This window comes from Mytilus galloprovincialis, chromosome 10, assembly GCF_965363235.1.
Source record: "Mytilus galloprovincialis chromosome 10, xbMytGall1.hap1.1, whole genome shotgun sequence".
Classification (NCBI taxonomy): Eukaryota; Metazoa; Mollusca; class Bivalvia; order Mytilida; family Mytilidae; genus Mytilus; species Mytilus galloprovincialis.
Genome location: NC_134847.1, coordinates 78,550,250 through 78,577,346, shown reverse-complemented (window position 1 = coordinate 78,577,346; position 27,097 = coordinate 78,550,250). Strand labels below are relative to the sequence as shown.

Below are 27,097 nucleotides of genomic sequence, written 5' to 3'. Positions count from 1 at the left end.
GTACAAAACAATAGATGAAAAACAAATTAAATTAAGATATAAAGCAACAAACAACAACCACTTTCAATTATAAGCTCCTGACTTTGGACAGCACATACAGAATCACTTTCAATTAATAGCTTCTGACTTTGGACAGCACATATAGAATCACTTTCAATTACAAGCTACTGACTTTGGACAGCACATACAGAATCACTTTCAATTAATAGCTACTGATTTTGGACAGCACATACAGAATCACTTTCAATTACAAGCTACTGACTTTGGACAGCACATACAGAATCACTTTCAATTACAAGCTACTGACTTTGGACAGCACATACAGAATCACTTTCAATTACAAGCTACTGACTTTGGACAGCACATACAGAATCACTTTCAATTACAAGCTACTGACTTTGGACAGCACATACAGAATCACTTTCAATTAATAGCTACTGATTTTGGACAGCACATACAGAATCACTTTCAATTACAAGCTACTGACTTTGGACAGCACATATAGAATCACTTTCAATTACAAGCTACTGACTTTGGACAGCACATACAGAATCACTTTCAATTAATAGCTACTGATTTTGGACAACACATATAGAATCACTTTCAATTACAAGCTACTGACTTTGGACAGCACATATAGAATCACTTCATTTTACTTTTAAATGTGATCTGGCTTTTTAGAAAAATCCATTTTATTAAAATACTGCATCTACATTAATCTAATACTAAAGGGCCATGTGTGAAATAAAATACAACAAATGTGTACATCTTTATTTTATATTATCACAGATAAAATGGAAAGAATTAAATATGTATAAAGTTTTATAATAATAAATTTTATATTTTTACATCTGTTAACTTATTGTCTATTACAGCTTCCATATGACTATTTATAGAATTTGGGTACACATGCACTTGTTTAGCAATACTGGCATAGTAGACCTGTCCCTGCTGGAATGGAAATAAATTGTCTTGAACAGTCTTTTGTGGTAATGGTGAGGGTGGAGGTTCAGAATCAACACTCTCCTGTTTGACTATTTCTGTAATAAAAAAAATGATTATAAATATAACATATCACTAGAACCAATAATCTTCTATGCATCTACATATGTGGAAAAAAAATAAGCTTAAATTTGAAAATTTATTGATAACAATAGGAATTTTAAGTAGCAGCTAACAATTAAGTCTAGATCTTCAAACTTTGAAAGTAGTATGTTATCCATGTGTAAGATTTTTCATATTAATATAGAAAATTATGTGTTTTATCAGATTTATGACTGTTTTTTATGAAATACATTATTTTTGTTTGATTCAATTTTTTCAACTTTGCCACATAAGGGGATATAACTCAGGTATTAGGGGAGATCATTTCATAAGCTTGGACATATATTTACTCATATATCTTTATAAATTCTGTAACTTGCAATAGCACCTAAGTACCAACCTGTGTTCTCTTTATATTGACATAAAGTAACTCTAGGTAAAGGCAGGTGACCTGCAGTTATTGCCATCACATCAATCTCTATAGAGCCGTGACCATTAGCTATGTTAAGTAAACCTACAAAATAGATAACTGCTATTTACATTTATATTTTTTCAAAATCATGCTTTCCCATTGATTTCTTTATAATGTATTACTAAAAAAGAAAAAGACTTTTTAACAATAGTTTAAACAGCAATGCAATAACAATCTATTTATTTATAATGGTGCTGATGGAAAATAACTCTTTAATGTCAAACAGCAAATTAAAACACCTGTTAATGAGATATAAATATAAAACCTGCTATGGACTAGACCAACATGCGGAACAGGATTTTTCACGTGCTTGTACACAAGGAAACAGTCCTCGGAAAGGCATGTCACTCTACTTGCACACATTTTGGTGATTAGCTAACCAGTCTTTGATCTTACTCATTAATGACATGTGCTTAGCAGAGAAGAAGCAAATACTTATAGAACCCTCAACAACCTGCTCTCAAGACAATCAAGCTATCACACAGTATGTTTATCTAGAAAACTAAATCATGTATTAGATAACAAAGGCAGGACATTTATTGTTCATATTCTTTTAGTCCTGACATTGTATCTACAGATATAATGTTCAATGAATATGAAGAATAGAGTGTTTTTGAGTTTACCTGCACTTTTACCAGAGACCGCCCAGAATGAGTCATCATCTACTCGATATAGTACTCTGTCCTCAGTATAATTGGAGTACATTGATGTTACTTCTATTTTCATACAGGACAGGACACTCATTTGACAGTGTTTATTTTCTCCTTGTGGTGTAACTGTGACTCTCACATGGTACTGAGTCTGAAATAAAAAGACATTATAAAATTTCAGATTTATATAATTCATCTTAAAATACACACATGTTATTACGCATAAAATATGTAAAAATAAATTTTCCATAAAAAATCTGAAAAGCCTTTTGCACATGCCATAGATGAAATGAGTAGACTATGAAAATGCAGATAAACACTTAAATGAGGAAAACTTATCAAACATTTAAAATTTTAGACAGAAGTATATTTTGACAACACTGATAAAAAAACACCATATGAGGTAAATCTTTTAATATCTTACCCTAAAGTTATCAATTTGACATGTGTAACTGAAAGTCCGTTGTTTCTGTTCTAGAGAGCAGATATAGTTGACATGGAAGAAGACAGGAAGTGACATCACACTTTCTGTATTACACTTCAATTCCCAAAGGTAGGACACACGTTGGCTTTTATACACATTCTAAAACATATAATAATGTGGATTAGAGTTTGGGTATAATGTTAAAATTTAAACTGTTCCCACCCATTACAGCATATACCTAAATGATTGTATTCTTTTTAAATCATGACATTAAAGTGCCAAGTCAAATGTAAGATTAATTCAAAGAATAGTTTTGCTTATACTGTTTAATACAAGTCTCCATGACTTCAAAATGATTACTATATTTCAAAAGCATTTTTAATCTCTATAAATAAACATGAGAAGATGTGGTATTATCGTAAATGATATAAATATAGTAAATGTGATAGTTCTCATGCCAAAGACTTTTTAAATGTTATCAAACTAAAAGAATAACCCAGACATTGTGTTGTACTTTTACTGAAGTAATTATTCACCAATAACATATATATGTTTTTCAATATTCACCCATTTCTGATCCGGCTTGCTGAGACATATAAATTCTACATCTTTGTTAGTTGTAGAAGCTGTTGGGTCCTGTAGAGTAAAACTACTATCAGAATGTCCTTCCAGAGCTATCTGTAGGTATTTCCTGAAAAATTAAGATGCAAGCATAAAATGTTTTCAGAAATGCTTCTAAACATGCTAAATCTATCTATAGGATTTCATGTATTTTTTTAAGAAAAATAAATTAAGAAACAAGAAAATGTGACCATAAAACACCATGCCACAGTTACCCATAAACCTTTGTTAAAACCATAATTTGTCCATTATTTCACATCATAGTGAACATATGTATTAAGTTTTATGATGATAGGACCACAACTTAATGGTAAACCACCTTTAATCAAAACTTTTACCTGATCAGTAAACCATGAAATTTAGTCAAAACCCTAGTTCTGCGTATATTTTATCGAAACCGCAACCTCGTGATATCTAAACAAGAGTGAACACAGTCATATAAACTTAACATTAACCAAGAAAACTAATCATTGACCAATGAACCATGAAAATGAGGTCAAGGTCAGATGAACCATGCCAGGCAGTGATGTACTTTTAATAATTCTTCCATACAACAAATATAGTTAACTTATTGCTTATATTTTAAGAAAAACAGACCAAAACACAAAAACTTAACACTGAGCAATGAACCGTGAAAATGAGGTCAAGGTCAAATAAAATCTGCAGGACTGACATAGAGATCATAAAATGTGTCTATATACCAAAGAAAGTTGACCTATTGCATATAGTATAAGATAAAAAGACCATAACTCAAAAACTTAACTTTGACCTCTGAACCATGAATCTGAGGTCAAGGTCAGATGACACCTGTCAGCTAGACATGTACACCTTACAATCATTCCATACACCGAATATACTAGACATACTGCTTATAGTATCTGAGATACTGACTTGACCACAAAACTTAACCTTGTTCACTGATCCATGAAATGAGGTTGAGGTCAAGTGAGAACTGTCTGACAGACAAGAGGACCTTGCAAGGTACGCACATACCAAATATAGTTATTTAATTACTTATAATAAGACAGAATTTAATTCATATACAAAGTAAGAAGCATCCAGGTCTTCCACCTTCTTAAATATAAAGCTTTTAAGAAGTTAACTAACGCCTCTGCCACCACATCATTATCCCTATGTCAAGCTTTCTGCAACAAAAATCGCAGGCTCGACAATAAAACAAAAACTTAAACCTGAAATAAGACAGACTCACAAACTGAATAATACATAAAGTCTGCTTCTATTGAAAGTTGGGCTTTAAATTGTTATAAACTTAGAATATATAAATAATGATCCAGTTAATTTTTTCCACATTTCATGGATCAAGGAAAATAATTTGAAATTGGAGTAGCCATTTAAAACATTTTTCTTTCTTTAAATTTTAAATTTAAAAGTAGTATAAAGTCTATTCTATAAGCACTTAAACACCCACAATATAATTACCTTTTGTTGGCTGTATGTACTTTATGTGAAGCAAGCAGAGGTGAGACAAATGTTACACCTGTGAGCAATGGCTGTGGAAATCTGTCACAGGCTATTTTTATCTACAAAGAAAACAATAAACAAAAGACAATGAAAAAGCGTTTAAATTATATGGAACCAGTTTTCATTTCTGTAAGTCAGGAAACATAACTTTAACAACTATAATCATTCTTTAATTTTATATTTTGATTTGTATGAAACAATTAATTTTAAAATTGTGGTACAATGATTTATCTACCACCAACAGACCTAAATTAATGAAATTATATAACTATAACTAAGTCATAATACCTAGTGTTAATTCAAAATGAGATGTTTGCATTTGTAACAGTGAATCTTCACGAAAACAAAAATGCCAGATTTATCAATGTGACTCGTGTTTATAATGTAGAACCGTATTTCCATAAAAATTAAAACACCACACCATTTACAATATTCCTCAAATGACATTATTCACATTTAAAAAAAACATTGCTTTAAATTTTGAAATAATTATTATGTAAAGTAATGAATATGACAAGAACTAACCATAAAATCAATACTTTCACTTTCAATTATATCATGATAGAGTGTGAAATTAAATTTCAAAGATTTGTCTTTTGTACTTTCATCAATAGTAAGAAATCTGCTACCATCAGATGTTTTAACTTTTAAGTCAGAGGAGGTCACAACTTCTAATTGCTGTCCAGTTTCCAGATTAAGATTGCTATTTTCTATGCTGAGTTCCACCTCATTTTCTATACCCATTATCAATTTATCTGAAAAAACAAAACAAAAAGCAAGTAACATTGACAATATATCAAACATATCTCACCAATTCTCCCATCCATAGTTATAAACATTGTGACTCTCCAGTTATCAAATACATACTTGTAAAACATCAAAATAGTTTGTTAAGCAGATTCCTTTGGTATTATATGCAATTATTTTCTTTTATTCTAAAGTTAAAAGTTGTGTTATTTAACTGTACCTCTACAAGTAGGGTTAATCTGACAAAGAGGCTGATGGTAAGATGAGGTAAAACTGGTCTGTACATCCAATGTCTTAATCAAATCTAGGTTTCCAATCTTTACCCAAAACTGATTTGTTCTAAACACTCCCACTTTTTCAATCTGCAAAGAAAACAACAATATCTTTTTCAATATCAGAACATAAATGTTTTAGATTGATAAATTTTCAATCATTTTGAATTTTTTAGTGGCCCAGATCATGATCTATTAAAAATGCATGTTTAATATGTACAAATTGGTTTTGTAGAAGAGATTTTAAATAAGTTGACCGAGAGGAAAAAGTTTGTTGAATTATAAACAGACAAGGTACTGTACAAGTAAGAATTCAAAATGAGAAAGTTTACCTTCTTTGACAAAACAATGACATTCTCTCCAGGGTTAAGAATAATATCTTGTCCAGAAATACACAGTGCATAATCCTCCTTCTTTACAGCTGGCTGTTTGGTTACTGTCTTACTACCAGCACTATCTACCCTCCTAAGTAAATCTTTAGACTGAAAACAAGACACCCCACACATTACTGGACTTTTAAGACTCCCTTCGATGTTCTCTTGTAACGGTATCATATTAGCAGTAGGTTTAGATATAGGTCTACAGTTTGCTACATTTTCTGTAAGACTTGTGTCGCTTGCTTGTCGACTGACTACTGGCTTAGTATTCTGACTAGATTTGACTTGAGTGAATGACAGACATATTTTATCACATGATACATCACATGGTCCTTTGTTTTTAATTTTTAACTCCACTTCTACCACATGATTTATATATACTTCAGGTTTAGTAAATGACATGTCCTCCACAGTTATTAATGGACTTGCTTTCAGGGGACTAGTTTCTATAATAGAAAAGAACATTTTTTACAGTTTAATATTTAAAACAGAATTTATCACTTTAAAATATTCATATGCATATGGCTTTTGCTGTAAGCTTGTTCTAAGTTTTTTGGCCTTTTATGATTGAACTACTAACAAAATATTATTTTTGCACTTCATATGTCATACCAATGAGACAATTCTCTACCATACTAAATGACATAAAAGTTTTTAATTCTATTCTAAATTTGCACTACATAGATAATCTTGTGTGATTCTGAAAGTAAGTTGCTCTGTTAAAATGATGTCAGAAATGTAGGCATGAATGTGCAATGGTAGAAATAACTCCAGCAAAATAAATATACCAGTATTAAATGTACAGAGATGATGACAATGAAAGTCTCTATTTTCACAATATAGCATTTATTCAATACTGAATGCCTGATATTTCCTGTTCCGTACACAAACATTATATGCACAAAATTAAACTACACTTTTTTGCATTGTAATTTTATACCTGTACTGTTTTTGGCTTCTTCGTATAACCTTTCCAAGTACTTTCTTCTATCTGCCTCTGGTAATGTTAAACTACTTGCTATGTATATTGCTGTCTGTAAAAATGTTTCTTTGTTAAGGTAAATAATCTCTACATCAGTTTCAATAGTTATTTCTAATTTCAGAACAAAACAGCATTTTTTTTTTAATTAGACAATCAAAATAAACTGCATGTCCATAGCTGCTGTGGAGTTTAATGACAAATATATATCTCATTAATTTTTCCAAATACTGTGGATTCCTTATCATTCATTGAATATCAATTATTGTGGGTTTTCGTGGGTAAAGGTGAACCACCAATTCAAATGTTCAACGAATATCATATTTTCAATAGGCTTTGTTTACAGAAATTGGCAAAACCACAAAATCAAATACCCACCAATATGCATGCTTTCAGCAATCCACAAAAATTAATGACCAAACAAGAATGTGTCCACAGTACACGGATGCCCCACTCACACTATCATTTTCTATGTTTAAAGGACTGTGAAATTGGAATAAATTCTCTAATTTGGCATTAAAATTAGAATGATCTTATCAAAGGGAACATGTATACAATGTACTAAGTTTCAAGTTGATTGGACTTCTACTTTATCAAAAACTACCTTGACCAAAAACTTTAACCTGAAATTTGCACTATCATTTTCTATGTTCAGTGAACCGTAAAATTGGGGTCAAAACTCTAATTTGGCATTTAAATTAGAAAGATCATATCATAGGGCACATGTATACTAAGTTTCAAGTTGATTGGACTTCAACTTCATCAAAAACTACCTTGACCAAAAACTTTAACCTGAAGCCAAAAACTTTAACCTGAAATTTGCACTATCATTTTCTATGTTCAGTGAACCGTAAAATTGGGGTCAAAACTCTAATTTGGCATTTAAATTAGAAAGATCATATCATAGGGCACATGTATACTAAGTTTCAAGTTGATTGGACTTCAACTTCATCAAAAACTACCTTGACCAAAAACTTTAACCTGAAGCCAAAAACTTTAACCTGAAATTTGCACTATCATTTTCTATGTTCAGTGAACCGTAAAATTGGGGTCAAAACTCTAATTTGGCATTTAAATTAGAAAGATCATATCATAGGGCACATGTATACTAAGTTTCAAGTTGATTGGACTTCAACTTCATCAAAAACTACCTTGACCAAAAACTTTAACCTGAAGCCAAAAACTTTAACCTGAAATTTGCACTATCATTTTCTATGTTCAGTGAACTGTAAAATTGGGGTCAAAACTCTAATTTGGCATTTAAATTAGAAAGATCATATCATAGGGCACATGTATACTAAGTTTCAAGTTGATTGGACTTCAACTTCATCAAAAACTACCTTGACCAAAAACTTTAACCTGAAGCCAGAAACTTTAACCTGAAATTTGCACTATCATTTTCTATGTTCAGTGAACCGTAAAATTGGGGTCAAAACTCTAATTTGGCATTTAAATTAGAAAGATCATATCATAGGGCACATGTATACTAAGTTTCAAGTTGATTGGACTTCAACTTCATCAAAAACTACCTTGACCAAAAACTTTAACCTGAAGCCAAAAACTTTAACCTGAAATTTGCACTATCATTTTCTATGTTCAGTGAACCGTAAAATTGGGGTCAAAACTCTAATTTGGCATTTAAATTAGAAAGATCATATCATAGGGCACATGTATACTAAGTTTCAAGTTGATTGGACTTCAACTTCATCAAAAACTACCTTGACCAAAAACTTTAACCTGAAGCGGGACAGACGGACGAACGAACAGACGAACGAACGAACAGACGGACGGACGAACGAACGAACGGACGCACAGACCAGAAAACATAATGCCCATCTACTATCGTAGGTGGGGCATAAAAAATAAATGAATCCACAGTAAAGACAACCAAGAGGGAAAAACAACATACCAGTTACTTTAAGACTTATAAATGCACCATGTAAATGGCTGAGGTCAGAGACAGACTGAAAATTTTATTGCAATAGTTGTAATTGCATGCTAAAGTTATCAGTACAATTTCTATAGAGTAAAATGTTTTGTACTGTTAATCTTTAAAAAATATTAACTTTTATCTCGTCTTTCACTTTCTACTTCAATACATCTTTTTCACTTTTTTTCTAATTCAAATGTCATTGACGAGTCTTTTGCTCTGAAATAAGCCTAGTAGTCTAGTCTATCTAGCATAAATTTGACCTTTACCTTGAAGCAATTGCAACAGAAGATTTTTAAGTTTTAATCTTTAGCATTATCAGTGATTATACCCCAAATATACAATGAAAAAATCCAACTTGAGAAAAACTAAAAAAACATGATTTTAAAATTCCTATGGAGATTAGCATTGAATGGGAGATCACTCTGCAAAAAAGGCAGAAATATCAATAAAATTGATACAAAATTATAACTTTACCGCTACTATTCAACAGAATGTATTGATTCTTGATATTTTAGCCGTCTTTAGTGTATAACCAACAACTCTTAAGGTGTTTTTCATATCAAGCTACAACCATTATTTATAAGTTGACCATTTACCAGTATTAGATTTTTCAGCATGTCAAGGTAAAGAATCTCGAATTTAATAAAACTGGTTAAGCATATATTTTTCTCCTTGTGGTTTAATGTTTCTTTAAATAGGTAGATGCTGAACATATATAATTTACAGATATAACCAATACTTAATATTCACATATTTTTTTTCAAAATGGTCACAAATTCTTGAATGACAAATGTGCAAAATAAAATTAAAATACCCATTAAACTTCAGTTTTGTACATTTCATGAGCAGAAGAATATATAATATAGTCAAATATGAACTTATAATCCCATCAAAGTATCATACTTTACATGAATTTTAAGTAAACCAACTAAAGCTGACACAAAACTCATTTTTGCAGAGTTATCTCCCTTTCCAATGTTAATTTCCATATGAAATTAAAAATGCAGGTTTTGAGTTTTCCTCAAGTTAGATTTTATGGGACTTTTTTCTGTATATATATATATAGGGCTTAATGCTATCGATAAAAACTAAAGCATTTTCTGTTGCATTTAGTTTGAGGTTCAATCTTTGTTTGACTGGACTATAGTGGAAAAAAATAATTAATTTCATCTGTTACTGTAGACAAAAGGATATTTATGCTTGTCTTTGAGCTTATCTTGACATCTAGCTAGGTCAAGTCTGGTACCCTCACTCAACTGGGACCATCCCTCTTGATGGTAGCTCTTCACAGCCTCTGATAAATAATTCTCAGCTTTCTCTGGATGACCCATTCGCCTAGGAATTAAAACAAGGTGTCATTTATGTGTATATTCTAATATGAGTAATTATCAATCATTCACATGCCAATAAATTTTATTTAACAACAGGAAAATTTGATTGAAATTAACTGTGTAATTTAAAAGAAAATAATGTTCTTTATTCTTTATTTGATATCTATTTTTTTAAACAACAAGTTTATGTGTGAAATTATAAAGCATTCACAGAAACTGAAATATTAATTAAATAAAAGTTGCTGACATCATCAGAAAGGCATATTAACTCTTGTTAGAACTTACATATAAAACAAAGCTAAATCTTTTGTTATTAGACGAGCACATCTATATCTCCCGATATGTTTAAATGTTCCCATGGCTTGCTCTAACAGCTCCTGTTATAAATAAAACAAATATATTCATATTCCTTTAACCAAAAGATTCAAATGACACCTTATATGTTAATTAAAGAAAGCACTCTGTTAATGTCAAAGATATGATTCTGCTATATTTTCTTCACAATAAAAGGAGGAATTACTTGAAGAAGATTTTAAACCATTTTTCAAACTCTTAAAAGATTATATACAAAATAGCAAAAAGACCATTATTAAAATTAGATTTTCATTTCAGATTATTTAATATTTTTACCAGACAGCAATGTACAAACATATTATACACGGATTTCTTTTCGTTACAAAATAATCATGAAACATATATTTATATTTTCTGTATGTTCATAAAAGAGAAAGCTATATCAGACTATCACTTTAAAAGTCTATATCAAATAATCATATGCAATAAAACAAATAACCTAACTTCTGAAAATTCTACACACTTGTTGTACTAAAGCTTTTGGAAATATTACCAAGTAAATTTTCTGGAATGAGTCTTTTGATGAAAGAGCTTCCCTCAGTTTATCTCTTGGTCTTGGCTGGTTGTTTACATTAACTAGATAAAAAAACATAAAATGGATATTCAATAACATAAGAATGAAATTTTTTAAGTGTAGATGAATTTTCTTTATTCAATATACATTAAAATGCATGGTTTATGAATTGCTGACTTTAAGCATTTAAAAATTCCATTTCAGTCCTGTACTGCCATTTTCATGTCATATAACATGTTTTTTTTTAAATGGATGTCAGTACACCTTGTTAATATAGATGGGAGCAATTAATTCAACAAATTATAGAAGTAATAGAATGCATTTAATATTAGGATTCTTTTTTCCCGTATCTTTCCTTCTTGTCCTTCTGACATTTCAATTTCCATCTATAAAATAAATCTTAATAAAATATACCTGCATCATTTTCTTCCGCTATTCCCATACCCGAGGTTAGGTCTAACACCATTGTCAATTGTTCTGACCTAGGCTGCACATCATCTTCAGGCATCAAACCACATAATTCTCCCAAACTGTACAGCTATCAATATAAAATAATACATTTGTTTTAATGTACTGAAATGTTGGTCTTTTCTTTCTGTCTTATCTTCTGGCAGATATGGCAGTATGAGGAGAACATAATGTTGTTTTAAATCTGACTCTCAATTTAAAAATTCAAAGAATAGTTCTATGCAAATAAATCTCTTACCTTCTTCCTAGCAATATCCCAAAGTTTTTTTAGGTTTTTTTTATATTTTTTTTTTATTTTTCTGGGAAAGCCAGATAACACCCTCAACCACCTGTTTAAGGGGGCTCGCAGGTCTAAATGATTTTTTTTTATTTAATATAGGATATCTCTATATTTTTCTATAAATGAACTTTATCTTATACTTAATAGGAAAATGAAATAAAAAAATGGGGTCACCGTTCATTTACGCTCACAATCTGCTGTCGAAAGAAGCATACATTTTTGTTAATGTCCTTTTTTTCTGTTGAACAAATAGGAGAAATAGCGGTAATATCGAAATAAAAAAAGAACTAATTTACAGAAATCGCTAAAATTTTACAATTATTTAGTTTATGTACAGCTTATTCGAAAACAACAATAAAAAATATAGGTCACCAATGAGTTAAAAAAGATATTTCAATTTTAATGCCAAAAAATGGCATTTTTGCACCAAAGGGAGATAATTTGGAGCTTTTTAAGTGATATCTACATTTTAAAAGTCCGCTGGGGCCAACACGAATTGATTTTTTTGAATGATTTTTGTACCACATGATAAAGTAACAACTACTTAAGGTAATAAATAAAATTTGAATTGAAAAATTAATGTTTAATTTTTTTCTGAAAATCTTATACTCGCGAGCCTCCTTAACTGCAGTATGATTTTTTTTCCTAGCATAATACCAAAGTGTAGCTCTGTATAAAGGAATTCTTACCTTTTTCCTAGCATGATCCCAAAGTGTAGCTCTGTATAAATAGAATAGTTCTGGATTGTACAAATCCTCATATTTTTCACAGGTCTGAAGAACTTCTAATGCACTCACAAATGACCAGCAATCTAATGCTCCAGGAATGACACTTATCTAAAAAAAATTCATTAAAATTAAGGATTGGTTTATTCTAATATAACGTTGTGTATTATTTATCTGCATTATGCAAATTACATATTTTTATAATTAGGTATGTGTTCCTTTAATCATTCAAATATAAAACAATTTATCAAGCTAGATTTGATATATTATATCTTAATTCAACAGACTTCACAGAATATTTGTAAACGTACACAAATAGTTATATATGTATTTGTTTGCATAGAAACAAAAAATAGGAATAATGTCAGAAATTATTGACCTAAGACTAAGTTAATGTATTAGACTTAGAAGTCGGGATGATTGTTTAGCGATCCTTTCAACAGTTTCCTGCTGAATACAAGTTGGAAAAGAAAATTGTGAAAGTTCAGTAACAGACAAAGGGAAATGTTTAGAATTTCCTACCTTAAGTTTAATGACTTCCAGAACAGTGTTATACAGGAACTCCATGGCTCTTCTGGACACCTCTGATGGCTTCCCTAATAAGAACAACAATGCACACTGTCTAGAGAATAAATAATTCCTAAACTCTATCAGACTAGCCTTATTGTCTTTTATTTGGTCTCGCCTGTCACGGTTGATAGCTTTCTGTAGTGAGATACCAGCCCATGATTTACACTCCAAGAAGTTATTTGTCAGCCAGGGTACAGCAGCTGCAAAATTGAACAACTTCAATAATAATATGTTTAAGGTATTTTTGACATTCTTAATTGTAGTTTGTTTCATTAGTTTCCCTTTTTCATCATTTGTAATTTTCCTTTATCATATATATGACAATCTACTTAGTATAGAATTTGCTTTCCTAGGTCTGAGAAGTTACCCTAAATTTGACATTCAAAAAGATGTATAAGTATAACACATTTTCTAAACACTGGAAAAGTTTTGTGAATACCTTTTTCACGTTAAGCTTTTTCTAGTCAAGTTTTTTTGTTGTCAATATACAAAATATATGGCACTTTTCCGTACAATTATGAAATTGATAATATCTTAATAAAAGAACATTATTTAAAAAAAATAAATAAATTACTACATAGTTTATCAAAGACAAAGAAGTGTTTTTACTTATCAAATAGTTGCTGAGATGGAAAAAAAAATATGATTGATAATGATGTCTAAAAATATTAAGTCTATTGATCAAAGTAGACTAAAACTATTATCCAGAACAATTGTCAAAAGTCCTTTAAATAATTGGAGCAGAATTTTATTTGATGGTTGTTGATTTGTTTGGTTGAATTTAATACTTTTGTTCAAGGCAAAATAGTCCTATTATCTTGAAATTCTGAAAGGGACATAACTCATGAAAAAAGTTGTCAAAGTTGAACTGAAAGCAATACTTTACTTGAATTCAAGATATAGTCTTAACTACTCAACTTTAGCAACTAAAATTAAACCAGAAGTTTAACATGAAGATGGAAGTTGAAGCTAGTTATAAAACCAGGTTTAACCCACCAATATCTTAAAAAAAAACCAGTTGTTTTTTGTCAGTACTCTTAAGCTTGGTTTTTCTTGTCTTTTAATATTATATTCAATATGCCAATTTATTCTTACTGCCTGATACTTTAGTAATGACAAACTGGCTAAATAAGGCATCTAACTCATCATATTGTATCATAGCATCATCATATAGACCTAGCATCTCAAACATGAAGGCAAGCTCCTCCTAAAAATACATTATAATACATCAAAATATTCATAAACATGAAAAAAGAATGTCAATTTTTTGCAAAAACATCAGTATTTAAATAGAAATATGACAGCCAGGTCCTCCTTGGAATTGATTTAACTATTTTCTAGATCTAATAAACATCTGAAACATGAAGTGCTCCTCCAAAAAGTAGAAAAAAACACCTGTGGAAAGAATGCATGATACACTTGTCTTGTGAGTATCGAAATGTTTTTAGAATAAAATGAAAATTTTATTGCCAGAATAGCTATGGAATCTTTAAGAGGCATCTTATCAGAAGTTAAATAAAATTTCTCTTTAGTTAAACATGCATGGGGACATCATACAGCATATAATACTGCATCAAACTTTACAGGTACTTTTAAAAGTCTTATTACTTTGATGACAAACCAGAAAACTACTCTGACTTTACACAAAAAAAAAATAGAAAAAATTCCAAACGGCACACACTATAAATTTTAGGTTGACCCAGATACCTGTATTAGAAAGAACTGTATGAATCCCCATCCAGGTTCATTCCTCCTCTCCCTCATCAGTCTCATGTTCTCCTCATATTTAGATAGATGTCTATTATAAGCCTGAAGTAATAGGTTTCTCAGCCTCTGTAACAAAGCTGTCCAGCTCTCCTGACCTTTTTGTTCCTGTTTCAATGGATCTGTGATAGCAATACATCTGTAGATATTGTCAAATGAGAACATTAAATTGCTCTTTCAAAATTTCCAATAGGGAGCCTCCATGGAGGAAATCTGGGTTGATCCCCCACAAATAGTGACAGTTGGTAGGTATGGAGTTATATATATCTAACACTTTTGAAGCAACATTTGCTCGTAAAACTGCACTGGTGAAATAATTGATAAATTAGGTCTCAGACTTTATCAAGACCTATCTTAGATTTCATAATAAAACCTTAAATCTTATAGTATGACTACCAAATTTAAGCTGATACGTTAGTGTAAATATTGTACATAACATTCATACCTACCAACTTTTCAAAATTCCCATGGGGGTTTTGCGTGCAAGCTTAAGATGGCTGTCATAGTCATAAATACCTTTGAGGGGGCCTTCAAATACATTTTAATGTTGTTTTTTTACCTTTTTCATACTTTTATAAGATTAAAGTCATTGTAAAACTAATTGTTTTGTTTAAAATTGTGGACAACATCGATCTTTCAAAATTTCAATTTGGGAGCCTTCATGGGGGAAATCCCCCGCAAATAGTGACAGTTGTTCGTGTTGTTTATTCTTTAGTTTTCTATGTTGTGTCGTGTGTGCTGTTGTTTGTTTGTCCTTTTCATTTTTAGCCATGGCGTTGTCAGTTTGTTTTAGATTTATGAGTTTGACTGTCCCTTTGGTATCTTTCGTCCCTCTTTGCAAGTATGAACATTCAAAATATAAACAAATCAGTTTCAATGATATGCAAACTAAGAAACTGGGTCCTAATAACTACAGTGTTTATTTCTTGTACTCATTTGTACCTTAAAAAATACTAAATAGATATACAATATTTAGTTGATGTTGCCGTGCACTTATTGTTGCATGTTTTCAAAATCTTTTTGTAACACCTTTGATTGCTATTTCAGAAAAGTTAAAACAGAGGTGGTGCAATTATTCAAGATGTATAATCCCTTGACAAGTCCAAAAACAAAGGAACTTAAATGCTGCTCTTCATCTTAACACAGCATAAAGGAACTGCACTTTAAATAATGCTTTTCATCTTAAAGCATGGACACAGCATAAAGGAACAAAGTGCTAATTGTTATCATCAAGTTAAATTCAGTTATACACTACATGTACCTATCTGGTTGTTTACCACAGAAATCATTTTTGACCTTGTCTATCACAGATGACCTTGGAAGTAGTTTAGTTTTAGCTTTAGAATCATCGTTACTAACAACCACAATCAGCCAATCAGGAATGTTATTGTTTTTCAGAGCAGTATGCCATTCTGTTAGCTCTTCTTTGGCTGTCTGTTTGTAGGTTTCTAAATCCTAACAAAGTATAAAAAAACAAATTACAGAACTAACATTGTAAAAAAACTCTGTAAAAGATAGCCAACAATTATTTCCATTTAACAATGGCACATTAACTGCTCATTTCAACTTATTAATTAAGCAGGAGCAAATAATCAATTTTTTATAAGTATTGAAGTCATAGAAAATTCATCATTATCAATTCAAGTTCAAAGAAATTTTGATGGAAAAGCTGCTGTATTATGCTGATATTATTAGCAGAGAAAGAATACATTTGGAATAGTAACATTCTGAGTATTTTTGTTTAATAAACAAATGCTATTAAACTGTACAGACAATGACAGAGTTATACTGAAACAGATAGTATCAAATCAACAGTAAAGTCTTTTTAAAGAAAATGTTGTAAATATTACAACGTACAGCATCTACCCAGAAAACATGGAAATACGGCCTGCTGACTAATGTTTTGTCTGTTTCTTTGGGTAGTATATCTTCATCATAAGGTACAAAACTGGCTTCTATGTGTACCGTCTTTGGTGGTCTACCATATGACCTATAAAAAATACAAATGTTTTATAAAACATATTTTATTATCAACATTATCTTAACAAGTATATTATAATATGTATATATCAAACAGAATTTGAAGTGAATAGCTGGTTCATATTTAAATATGTCAAGTGTTTCAGTGTTTTCTAAAAGGACTTTTAAAAGTTACTTTCAGTATCATGGCAATGTAATGCTGATTCTGAAATGATGTCCCTATAGATAATGTAATGGATGTGATGCTTTAATTTCTACAAACAAGATGATACTTCATAATGTTCTGTTCACCAGAATGCTTTACGTGAAGTTTATATGGAGAACACTGTATTTGGTTAACAATTCTATAACTAAACAAAGATACTGGCATTTTTTTGTCATAAATTTATGCATTAGACATGTTAGAGATTCCAAACTACCAGTCTCTAGTGTCTTGGATAACACGGTTAATACTGCTGCTGCCTGCTGGCACACCTAAGTATCGTGGAGGAGACATGTATCATCTGTCTCTAGGCTTTTTCTGGTCACGGATATGATTTAAACGATACTTGAACATTGTAACTGTTAATTTCTAGTTAAATTCACTAACTTCAATGTATGTAATATATTACCTTCTCCACTCGGTAGTCTCCTTTGGCAATGTTTGTACTAGAGTCGGATGTAATGATGAGAATATTGTCTGGTCACCATGACCTGGAAAAAAAATCTTTTGGTCATAAATGTTGGTATTGCATTGTAAGTAATTGTTTTAAATGCCAACATCCTGAAATGCTATACCTTATGTAGGATTGAGTTTTCTTCCTTGATAAAGGTCCCATGATGAAATATTTTTTACACATGATACATGTACTGTATACATTGATATAGGTGTCCACATCTTTGTCTACTTTATTAATTCATTTTTTTGTTTTGTTTTGAGCAAGTTTCTGATTTGGCTGACATCAGAATCCTAAAAGAAATTAAGCTTTACATCCCAATACATGTCAAGATAATCATAATAATAGGAGATATTTCACAAATTTGACCTACCAAATAAGACTATTTACTTGATTTGTAATAATGTAAGTAACATGATGGGTGCCACATGTGGAGCAGGATCTGCTTAGCCTTCCGGAGCACCTGAGATCAACCACAGGTTTTGGCGGGATTCATGTAGCTTAGTCTTTAGTTTTCTATGTTGTGTCTTGTGTACTATCATTTGTCTTTTATTTTTTTTATTTTTTAGCCATGGCCTTGTCAGTTTATCTTACTTTCAATCTACAATTTACATGTATGAGTTTGACTGTCCCTCTGGTATCTTTCACCCCTCGTGCATGTCTCAATACCAACCACAATATTTATAAGTTTTAAGGCATATTGAGCAATGGTTTCATTTAAGCTGTTTGGTTGCTGTTTAACTGACTAGCATTTATATCTCATCTCCTTTTATTCTCATATTATAAGTAAAGGCAAAGCTGACATCATAAAATCTTGGTTTTATCTAAACGATTATCTGGAAAATTCAATGATTTTTGTGTTGTATAGTGTGCAATTGAACATATAAAAAAACATTTCTATGACATTTATGAAAAACTACAAAACAAGCCAATATATAAACACTTTTTATCTGAAATAGAAGCAGTTGAGACGAATATCACAAAACTCAATTTGACTTTCGCGGGGTCTGTGCACTTCCTGTCTGCGAACTTCAAAACAAACTTTTAAGATACTTCATACTTTGATTACAATACCATAAACAGAAACATATATATTCCATATCATATCTCAACATACATGTTAATTCAAAGAAAATTAACCAAATTTCTGCAAAGGAGCAGGCTTACCCCCCATGGGACAAAAAAATATACTCCCATTATAATCACTGACAGTAAGGGGTATAACCTAGAATCCCAAGCATCAACAACAACTGAGCGTGATATAACTTGGTTCTGTAGAAAAGGTGCTAGAATTAGAGAGTGTAGAGAGTGGCTGGAGAGCTCCATAGAAACCCTAATACAAGAAGAGGGCAACATATGGGTATATGTATGGGCTGGTACTTGTGACTTTACTATAAAAAACGGGCGATACATATCTTTAAGAACCCATGACGATTCAGTTGTAGATGATATAATAGCCGAAACTAATCTAATTACTCAATGCATCGAAGCACACCCAGGGTCTAAAGTGACGATACTAGAAATACCTTTATATTCCATTGTCAATTGGAATTGGGCTGCAGGAATAAGTAAAAATCAGATTCAAAGTTTTTATCAACACAACAAAGACTTAGAAGAACAAATAGTCAGTGTTAACAGAAAAATCAGAGAAGTTAACACAAGCAATATCTCCTACTCTCCAAAGTTTAGCTCTGATCTTACATTAATACAAAAGCACAGGAAAGGTGATCGCCACAGAGTGACAAGACGGGTGCAGCATAGGTTTGAACTGTACTTTGATGGTGTACACCCAAGACAGCTACTGTCGAAAGTTTGGCTAAGAAAAATTGAACAACAAATAATTAAGGACTGTTGGGAAACTTCTAATTGAACAACCTGCATACCTACATTGTACAATACAGTAAGCGTGGGTTACGCCACACTATGCTGTATAACATATTTTAGATACAACCAATAAATACAACAATTAGTTAAGCTGTTTATTTATCTATAGCAAGCGTGGGTTACGCCACACTAAATTGGTACACGTTCAAAACTGAAATTAACATCTGCATCTACACTTGAATGATATTAGCGCTATATATATATATGTGTACATAGTTTTTAATCTACCAACAGGAGTTTGGCCAATAGATACTTTTGCTGTACATAGTTTTTAATTTACCAACAGGAGTTTGGCCAATAGATACTTTTGCTGTAAGCTATATGCAATGCTATGAATTACCTGGAATTATATTCCCTATTAACACTTTAGAGCAGTGAGCGTAGGTTTCACTACACTATACTGCAAAACAATAGAACTGGTGCAACAACAAAAAAAAACCCAACAACAACAAAACAACAACATATAGTAAGCGTGGGTTACGCCACACTTAACTGAATCAAATTACTCTACTTTGAAATAAGTGAATTATCAGAATGGCCTTAGTTACAAATAGCAGTGAAAAAATAATTGTTGATCCAAAAACTATACAGGATAACGCAAAGGATAACAACCATGTCAATCAAGTACAAAATCAAACTAAAACTAAAACATACTCTCTTGATATAGATAAAGTACTACAAAATAAACTAGAATCAGCAAAGAGGACTGAAATCTCATATAAAATGACTAGTGGAGGGCTCACTGTTACATTAGATCTAGCAACATTTGAGTTATTTATTGCTGCAATATCCAGCTATTATCAATGTTATCCACTTTCAGCAGGTGAAATTACATTTCAATCTGAACATGATAGAAGAGGTGTATTAGTTCAAAAAACATTTAAGGTTCAACTAAAAAGCAGCCAATCCTATACCATAAATGCCTATACAACAAAAGCTACCTTACTGATTAATGGAAAATCTATAACTCATTTTATTGAAAATGAATTACCAACAATCCACGGCATGATATGCAATACCTATGTAAATAACCAACAAATGAATACTAGCACTATTAATAAATTGCTGGAAGAACAATTGCAATACATATTGGATAACAGATCAACCAATAACAACATGAAAGCTAGATGTAGAAAATGCAATAGAAATGTTATCTCAAGGGCTGTACAGTGCAACAGTTGCCAAATGTGGGTGCACTACAGGTGTGAAGGTCTTAGGCCGATTGATATTGACAAAATTGAAAGTAATAACAATACGTCATACACATGTTCATCCTGTCCAAATCCAACTAGCACTGCTATTGAAAACATTTGTTCAAGTACATCACCCCAAATCAACAGTCGTGAAATTGACAACATTAGCGCTAGCATGATAAATACAACACAAAAATGTCTAGCCTTGGTAAATTCACAAATGCCAACTAGTGCAGAGATACTGCTGAATGAAGAAAGATCCATGCAAATATGCTCTAATTGTGACAATGATATACAAGAATCTGATGAAACTGTTTGTGATAGCTGTAACAATGTTGTACACTTAACATGCATAGCTACAAACTGCACAACACAAAAATGTCAAGCATGCTTTGGCCTAGAAATACAAGATCAACAACACAAATGAACAAGTTGAGAAAGCCTCAAGCTATGATACATCAAAAGAACTTGATAATGATCATGACGATACAATCATGAAAACACCATATGTTGTACAAACTGAAACTTCATCAATCTGTATTGACAATAAAATGACAGTAGAAAAAGAACAAGTAGAAAATATTTCAAGAACAAAAAAATCAAAAAAGAACTTAAATACAAACAGCAAACCTCAAGACGGCACAATTGTTGAACAAAGTACAAGATCTAATAACAAAACAGAAGATGTGTGTATAAACCAGAGCAAAACAACTGATGATGCACAAATAAAATTTAAAGATTTAAGACAACTTGAGTTAAAGCTGAAGAAACGAGAAGATGACATCCGATTGAGGGAAATGAGAAATTCAGAACTTAACGCTGAAAATATCCGCCTTCAATCCACCATGCTCATGCAAGAAACTAAAATAAAAGAATTGGAAAACTCAATAAGAATTCTTAACAGAAAAATAGTTGTACTAGAAGATACTGAGTCTGAATCCAAAAGAACAGATGCCAACTCACCAGTACAAAACTGCTGTCACCAGAAATGTGTCACTGAAACAGATGATTTGCTACTAGCTATGCGTGAAAGAATGACAAAGTTAATACTGCAGAAGGTGGATGCTCAAATAAACCAACTTGAAAGTGAACAAATACCTATACAGTCAACCGTATCAAACGATATGCTGCCAAAAGGTAATACAAATGAAACACTTGTAAAGGAACATGTGTATACCAACACAAGTACAGAACATAGAGGCACTGTTAGAAATTCTGAGGCTATTCCTCTGGCAATGAATGTCATACATCAGTCTCCACAGTATCATGTCTCTCATCCACCACCGACAATAAATGGCGCACATCAGCCTCCGCAGTATCATGTCTCTCATCCACCTCCAGCAATAAATGTTGTACATCAGCCTCCTCTGAGTCGTGTATCTCAACCATCGCAATATCAATATTACACAGCAAGTAATAAAGAAGGGAATGCAATGCAACAACATCCACCCTCTTTAATGAACAACTCGAATATGTTTACCTCGGGTATGATAAACTTGCAAGACAGAACGAAACTTGTTCATGGTTGTCCAATTTTATACACACCTACCGAGATGCCCAGGCCAGGATTAAACAATTATAGGGATCAAAATTTTTTTCATCAGGAAAGACTCTTACACAACGGAAGTTAGCACCAGCAATAACGAGAAATGTAAATAGCGATTTTAAAGTTTACCACTTAAACATTTTATCTTTTAACTGTAAAAATATCAAAACCTGTGATCCATTATTCTCTGAAATTCTTTTTAACTATGATATTGTGTTGCTGCAAGAACACTGGCTATTCGACTGTCAGCTACCACTTTTAGATAATGTTCATATTGATTTTAATGGTATTGGAAAAGCAGTTGATTCTGATGATCCGCTACCACCTACCCACTTACCAAGAGGATACGGGGGGGTTTGTATATTATGGAAAAAGACCATCGATCACAAAATCACTAAGGTAGACTGTACTAATAACAGAATTCAATGTATTGAAATAACAAATACATGTGGTAAAGACATTCTGGTGATTTGCGTTTATATGCCATGCAAGGATAATAGAGTTGAAAAATTGATTGAATTTCTAGATTGTACTGAACAACTTCACTCGCTCTGCTCTCAATACAATAATACACATCATATTGTTATAGGTGGCGATATAAATGAAAATATAATTGATAAAAGTGAATCAAAACGCTACGAGGCAGTCAGAACATTAATGGATGACCACTGCTTATATACAAAAGATCTGGGCCGAACATTCATAAACTATAAGCATGAAGAAATATCCTCAATTGACTACATATTTCTAGATAAAGAGCTGTTTGAGAACAATTCCAGTTATCTTAAACTTGACTCCTGTAGTTCTTTAGTCTCTGATCATTATCCTATAACCTGCAGACTAAATGTCAAAATAGAACATAGGCAACAAAGTACAAAAATATTGCCTACTAATAGGAAAATTAAATGGAGTACTATTGACGTGAATCTATATGAGGAAAATGTTAACAAGTCACTAACAGCTATTTCAAGTGAGATTCAATCGGGTCAGGAGCTAACTAAAGTTATAACACAAGTTAATACCATTATGAAAAATGCAGCAATAGAATCAGCACCTAGAGCCAAGGTATACAACCGAAAGAAACAAAAACCTAAGATAAGATCCTTTAAAACAAATCAAGCGAGTAAAAGATGTAAAGAAGCTTTTGCAAAATGGAAAGCAAATGAAAGACCAACATCACCGAACAACAAAATATACTGTGATATGAAATTTGCGAAATACGAACTTCGAAAAACATTTAGAATAGAGATAGCGATAAAAGTACTCAACGATAGACAAGAAATTCTAGATGCTAGAACTAAACATGATCAAGTATTTTATAAGTTGCTTGGTAAAAAAAAAGGAAAGCTGAAGAATTGTATATCCGAACTTAATGTACAAGATAATATATATAAATCTGACAATGAAATTATAGTTGGATGGAAACAGCATTTCAATAAATTAGCTCAACCAGCAAATGATCCTGAATATGACGACGAATATTACAAACAGCTAGCATTAGATCTAGACAATATAATTGATATATGTAACAATCAAACTAATACCATCTCTGTAACTGAAAAAGATGTTCAAGATGCCATAAATGGGTTGAAAATAAACAAATCTCCAGACATTTACAGCATATCCTCTGAAAATATCAAATATGGTGGTGATAAGCTGCAAACAGTTATAAAAAATATGATAGTATCATCATTCAAATTAGGAGTAATACCTGAAATACTCAAAATGGGTCTCCTCACTCCTGTATTCAAGAACAAAGGAAGTAACAAGAACGCCACTAACTATAGAGGGATAACTATCATGCCAATACTGCTGAAACTAATTGAGTCTGTAGCAAAGGCTAAGGTCCAACCTAAAATATTGAAGGAACAAAATAGACTACAAAGAGGATTTACTGTGAACTCAGCTCCAATGAACTGCTCCTTCTTTATAGAAGAATTTATCAGAGAGTGCAGGGATGCTGGTAAAATAATATATAGCGCTTCTAGATGCTAAATCGGCATTTGATGTGGTAACGCATGAAAGTATCCTAAGAAAGCTATACATAGCAGGGGTAGAGGGGCTACTATGGAAACTTATACATAGTCTTCACATGGACTCTAGCAGTGTAGTCAAATTTAATGGTCTAATATCTGAACCATTCTCAATATGTCAAGGCGTAAAACAAGGTGGTATACTGAGCGCCGACCTATACAAGCTGTACATCAATAATCTCCTAACAGATATCGAGCACTCAGGATTGGGAGCAAAAATAGGATCCATTTGTTGCGCAGCTCCGACTTGTGCAGATGATGTGGCACTAATGAGCGACAACCCTGAGGAACTACAGGTACTTATTAACATGGCATACAACTACAGTCAAAGGGAGAGATATAAGCTTCAACCAGTGAAGAGTGTTATTCTGCCAGTCTATCCAAATCGTAGAAAACAACAAGAACCTTCCTTTCCATGGAGTATAGGTAACTCAATAATGCCAATAGTTAGCCAAACAACTCATATGGGGGTCTTACGCACATCAAAACCAGATGATCCTAATCCGTTGTATGAAAACGTGAAAAAAGCTAGACGGGCCATGTACAGTTTAATGCCAGCTGGTTTGCATGGGAAGAATGGACTGGACATACAATCCTTACTACATATATTTAACATCTATGTCATTCCTGTACTTCTGTACGGCCTGGAATTAGTAACTCCTACAGGAAAAAACTTGGATATTATTGACATATTCCACAAAAAATGCATTAAACAATTACTTTCTTTACCAACAAGTACAGCTACGCCCGCCATATATATTCTTTCTGGACAACTACCAATAGAGGGCCAAATACATAAAAAGATTTTATCATTATTTGAAAATATATCTAGACAACCACAAAATAGTTTAGAAAAACAAATTGCATATAGGCAACTACTTATGAAAACAGATGATAGTAACAGCTGGTTTATTATTGTTAAAACGATTCTAGCGAAATACAACTTACCATCCGCCTTATATCTATTAGACAGTCAAATTCAAAAATTAAAATGGAAGACCATGGTAAATAAAGAAGTATCAAAGTATTGGAAACATTTTATAGAGGGTCATTGTAAGCTGTACCCCTCACTAAAGTATTTAAATAGTCAATATATACCAGGAAAGACACATGTATTAGTAAACCTATCTGCTAGTAATTCCATGCAAGAAGCTATGAGAATACCCGTAAAATTAAGAATAGCAACAGGAAGTTATATACTCATGGCTGACAGAACAAGGCATTCAAAAAACAAAGGACTATTGGCAACGTGTCCTTTGTGTCAAACATCAGATGAAACCTTGGAACATTTCTTACTACTCTGTCCTGCACTGTCGAACCAGAGAAAATCAATCTTAAGCAATATCCAACTGCTACATGAAAAGCTCAGTATTCAATTCAAACACAACGGTAGCGAAGTAGACCTTATCCAAGTGATAATTGATTCAAGCACAATTGGATTACTGGAACCCAGTTGTGACAATTCAATCCTAATGGACATAGAATTTCAATCAAGGAGACTATGCTTTCTACTACACACAAGCAGGTCGAGAATTCTCAATGATATCGATCCAACATCAAGTTAGCTTAAAAGACACCGTGAGCGTGGGTTACGCCACACTCTACGGACACATCGATAAAGAAATCTCGACATTAATACAAAATGAGCGTGGTTTTCGCCACACTTGTTAACTCAACCATAGCCTATAATGCCTTCTAAAGCGTGGATCTCGCCACACTTTACTGAAGATGCTAAATATATATCGTTATCAGAGAATAAGCGTGGATCTCGCCACACTTTAATGAAACTATAATACTACAACTCAGCCCAATAAAGTCCTATGAAGCAGTAAGCGTGGGTACGTGGCCACACTACACTGTATACAGACACATCGATAAAGGAATCTCGACATTAATACAAAATGAGCGTGGTTTTCGCCACACCTGTTAACTCAACCATAGCCTATAATGTCTTCTAAAGCGTGGATCTCGCCACACTTTCATGACTTTACTGAAGATGCTAAATATATATCGTTATCAGAGAATAAGCGTGGATCTCGCCACACTTTAATGAAACTATAATACTACAACTCAGCCCAATAAAGTCCTATGAAGCAGTAAGCGTGGGTACGCGGCCACACTACACTGTATACAGATAAAGGTTAACTATCCTAAATAAAATCAGCAAACATGCAGAAGAACGATTTATGCTGATCATATATATATATATACATGTAAATAAACTGTAAATATCGAGGAAGTATTTTAAATTTTAAATTTAATGACGTTGAACTAGCTCATATTTTTATGCCGATACATGTGTATATACAAAACATTTTAAATATTCCTTTTAATGATGATAGTTATCTACCTGTGTGACTTTTATATTTTAAAGATTAAGATATATGTACTTTCGAACTGGTGGTGGAATACTCATTGATTGAGGTGCTCCTTTATTGGAGGAAGTTATGCAATACAAGTTACAAGATTAGATGCCATGCATTTGTTATTTTTCTAAGATTTGCATATATTAAAACTGACATGTTACGATTGGCTTTGCTTCCATTAAATATATAGTATAAATGATGATCTAAATATATATATATCTAAACTGTCAAAATCCAACCCAACGAAAAAGTACAAATTTAACCGGAAGTTGATTAATAGTATTTAAAAAGTAGAATATATCCGGTCTGGATATGCACATTTTCCGACAGGTTTTATTAAAAAAAAATATTTAAGAATTCGTTTAAGCAAGGATTTGTATAGTAGTACTATACAAACCCTTGGTTTAAGCTTATTATTTAATGCGAACTGTC

The 27,097-nt window shown here is 32.0% G+C and overlaps 1 protein-coding gene across 1 annotated transcript; it reads right to left on the bottom strand.

The window, feature by feature from the left end:
- Positions 1–757: 757 nt before the first annotated feature.
- Positions 758–26,928, bottom strand: LOC143049584 (trafficking protein particle complex subunit 10-like). Its single transcript, XM_076223187.1, has 22 exons — positions 26,820–26,928; positions 17,599–17,680; positions 16,865–16,997; positions 16,269–16,462; positions 14,951–15,146; positions 14,339–14,450; positions 13,196–13,443; positions 12,638–12,784; positions 11,615–11,738; positions 11,180–11,262; positions 10,618–10,709; positions 10,179–10,336; positions 7,030–7,182; positions 6,045–6,535; positions 5,661–5,802; positions 5,219–5,448; positions 4,652–4,752; positions 3,158–3,281; positions 2,591–2,749; positions 2,140–2,317; positions 1,445–1,558; positions 758–1,040 (listed from the first exon to the last, which is right to left on the bottom strand). Exons 1-22 carry the CDS (start codon positions 26,842–26,844, stop codon positions 838–840), a joined length of 3,489 nt encoding a protein of 1,162 aa, XP_076079302.1. The 5' UTR covers positions 26,845–26,928; the 3' UTR covers positions 758–837.
- Between the last annotated feature and the right edge of the window lie 169 nt (positions 26,929–27,097).

Bases quoted from the DNA above. Each gene is read 5' to 3' on its own strand.
- LOC143049584 (XM_076223187.1), bottom strand. From the start codon at position 26,844: ATGGAAGCAAAGCCAATCGTAACAT. The intron at 16,998-17,598 runs GTAATATATTAC...TATTTTTTATAG, and splicing joins GAGACTACCGAGTGGAGAAG to GTCATATGGTAGACCACCAA. The intron at 11,263-11,614 runs GTATATTTTATT...TTTTTTATCTAG, and splicing joins AGCGGAAGAAAATGATGCAG to TTAATGTAAACAACCAGCCA.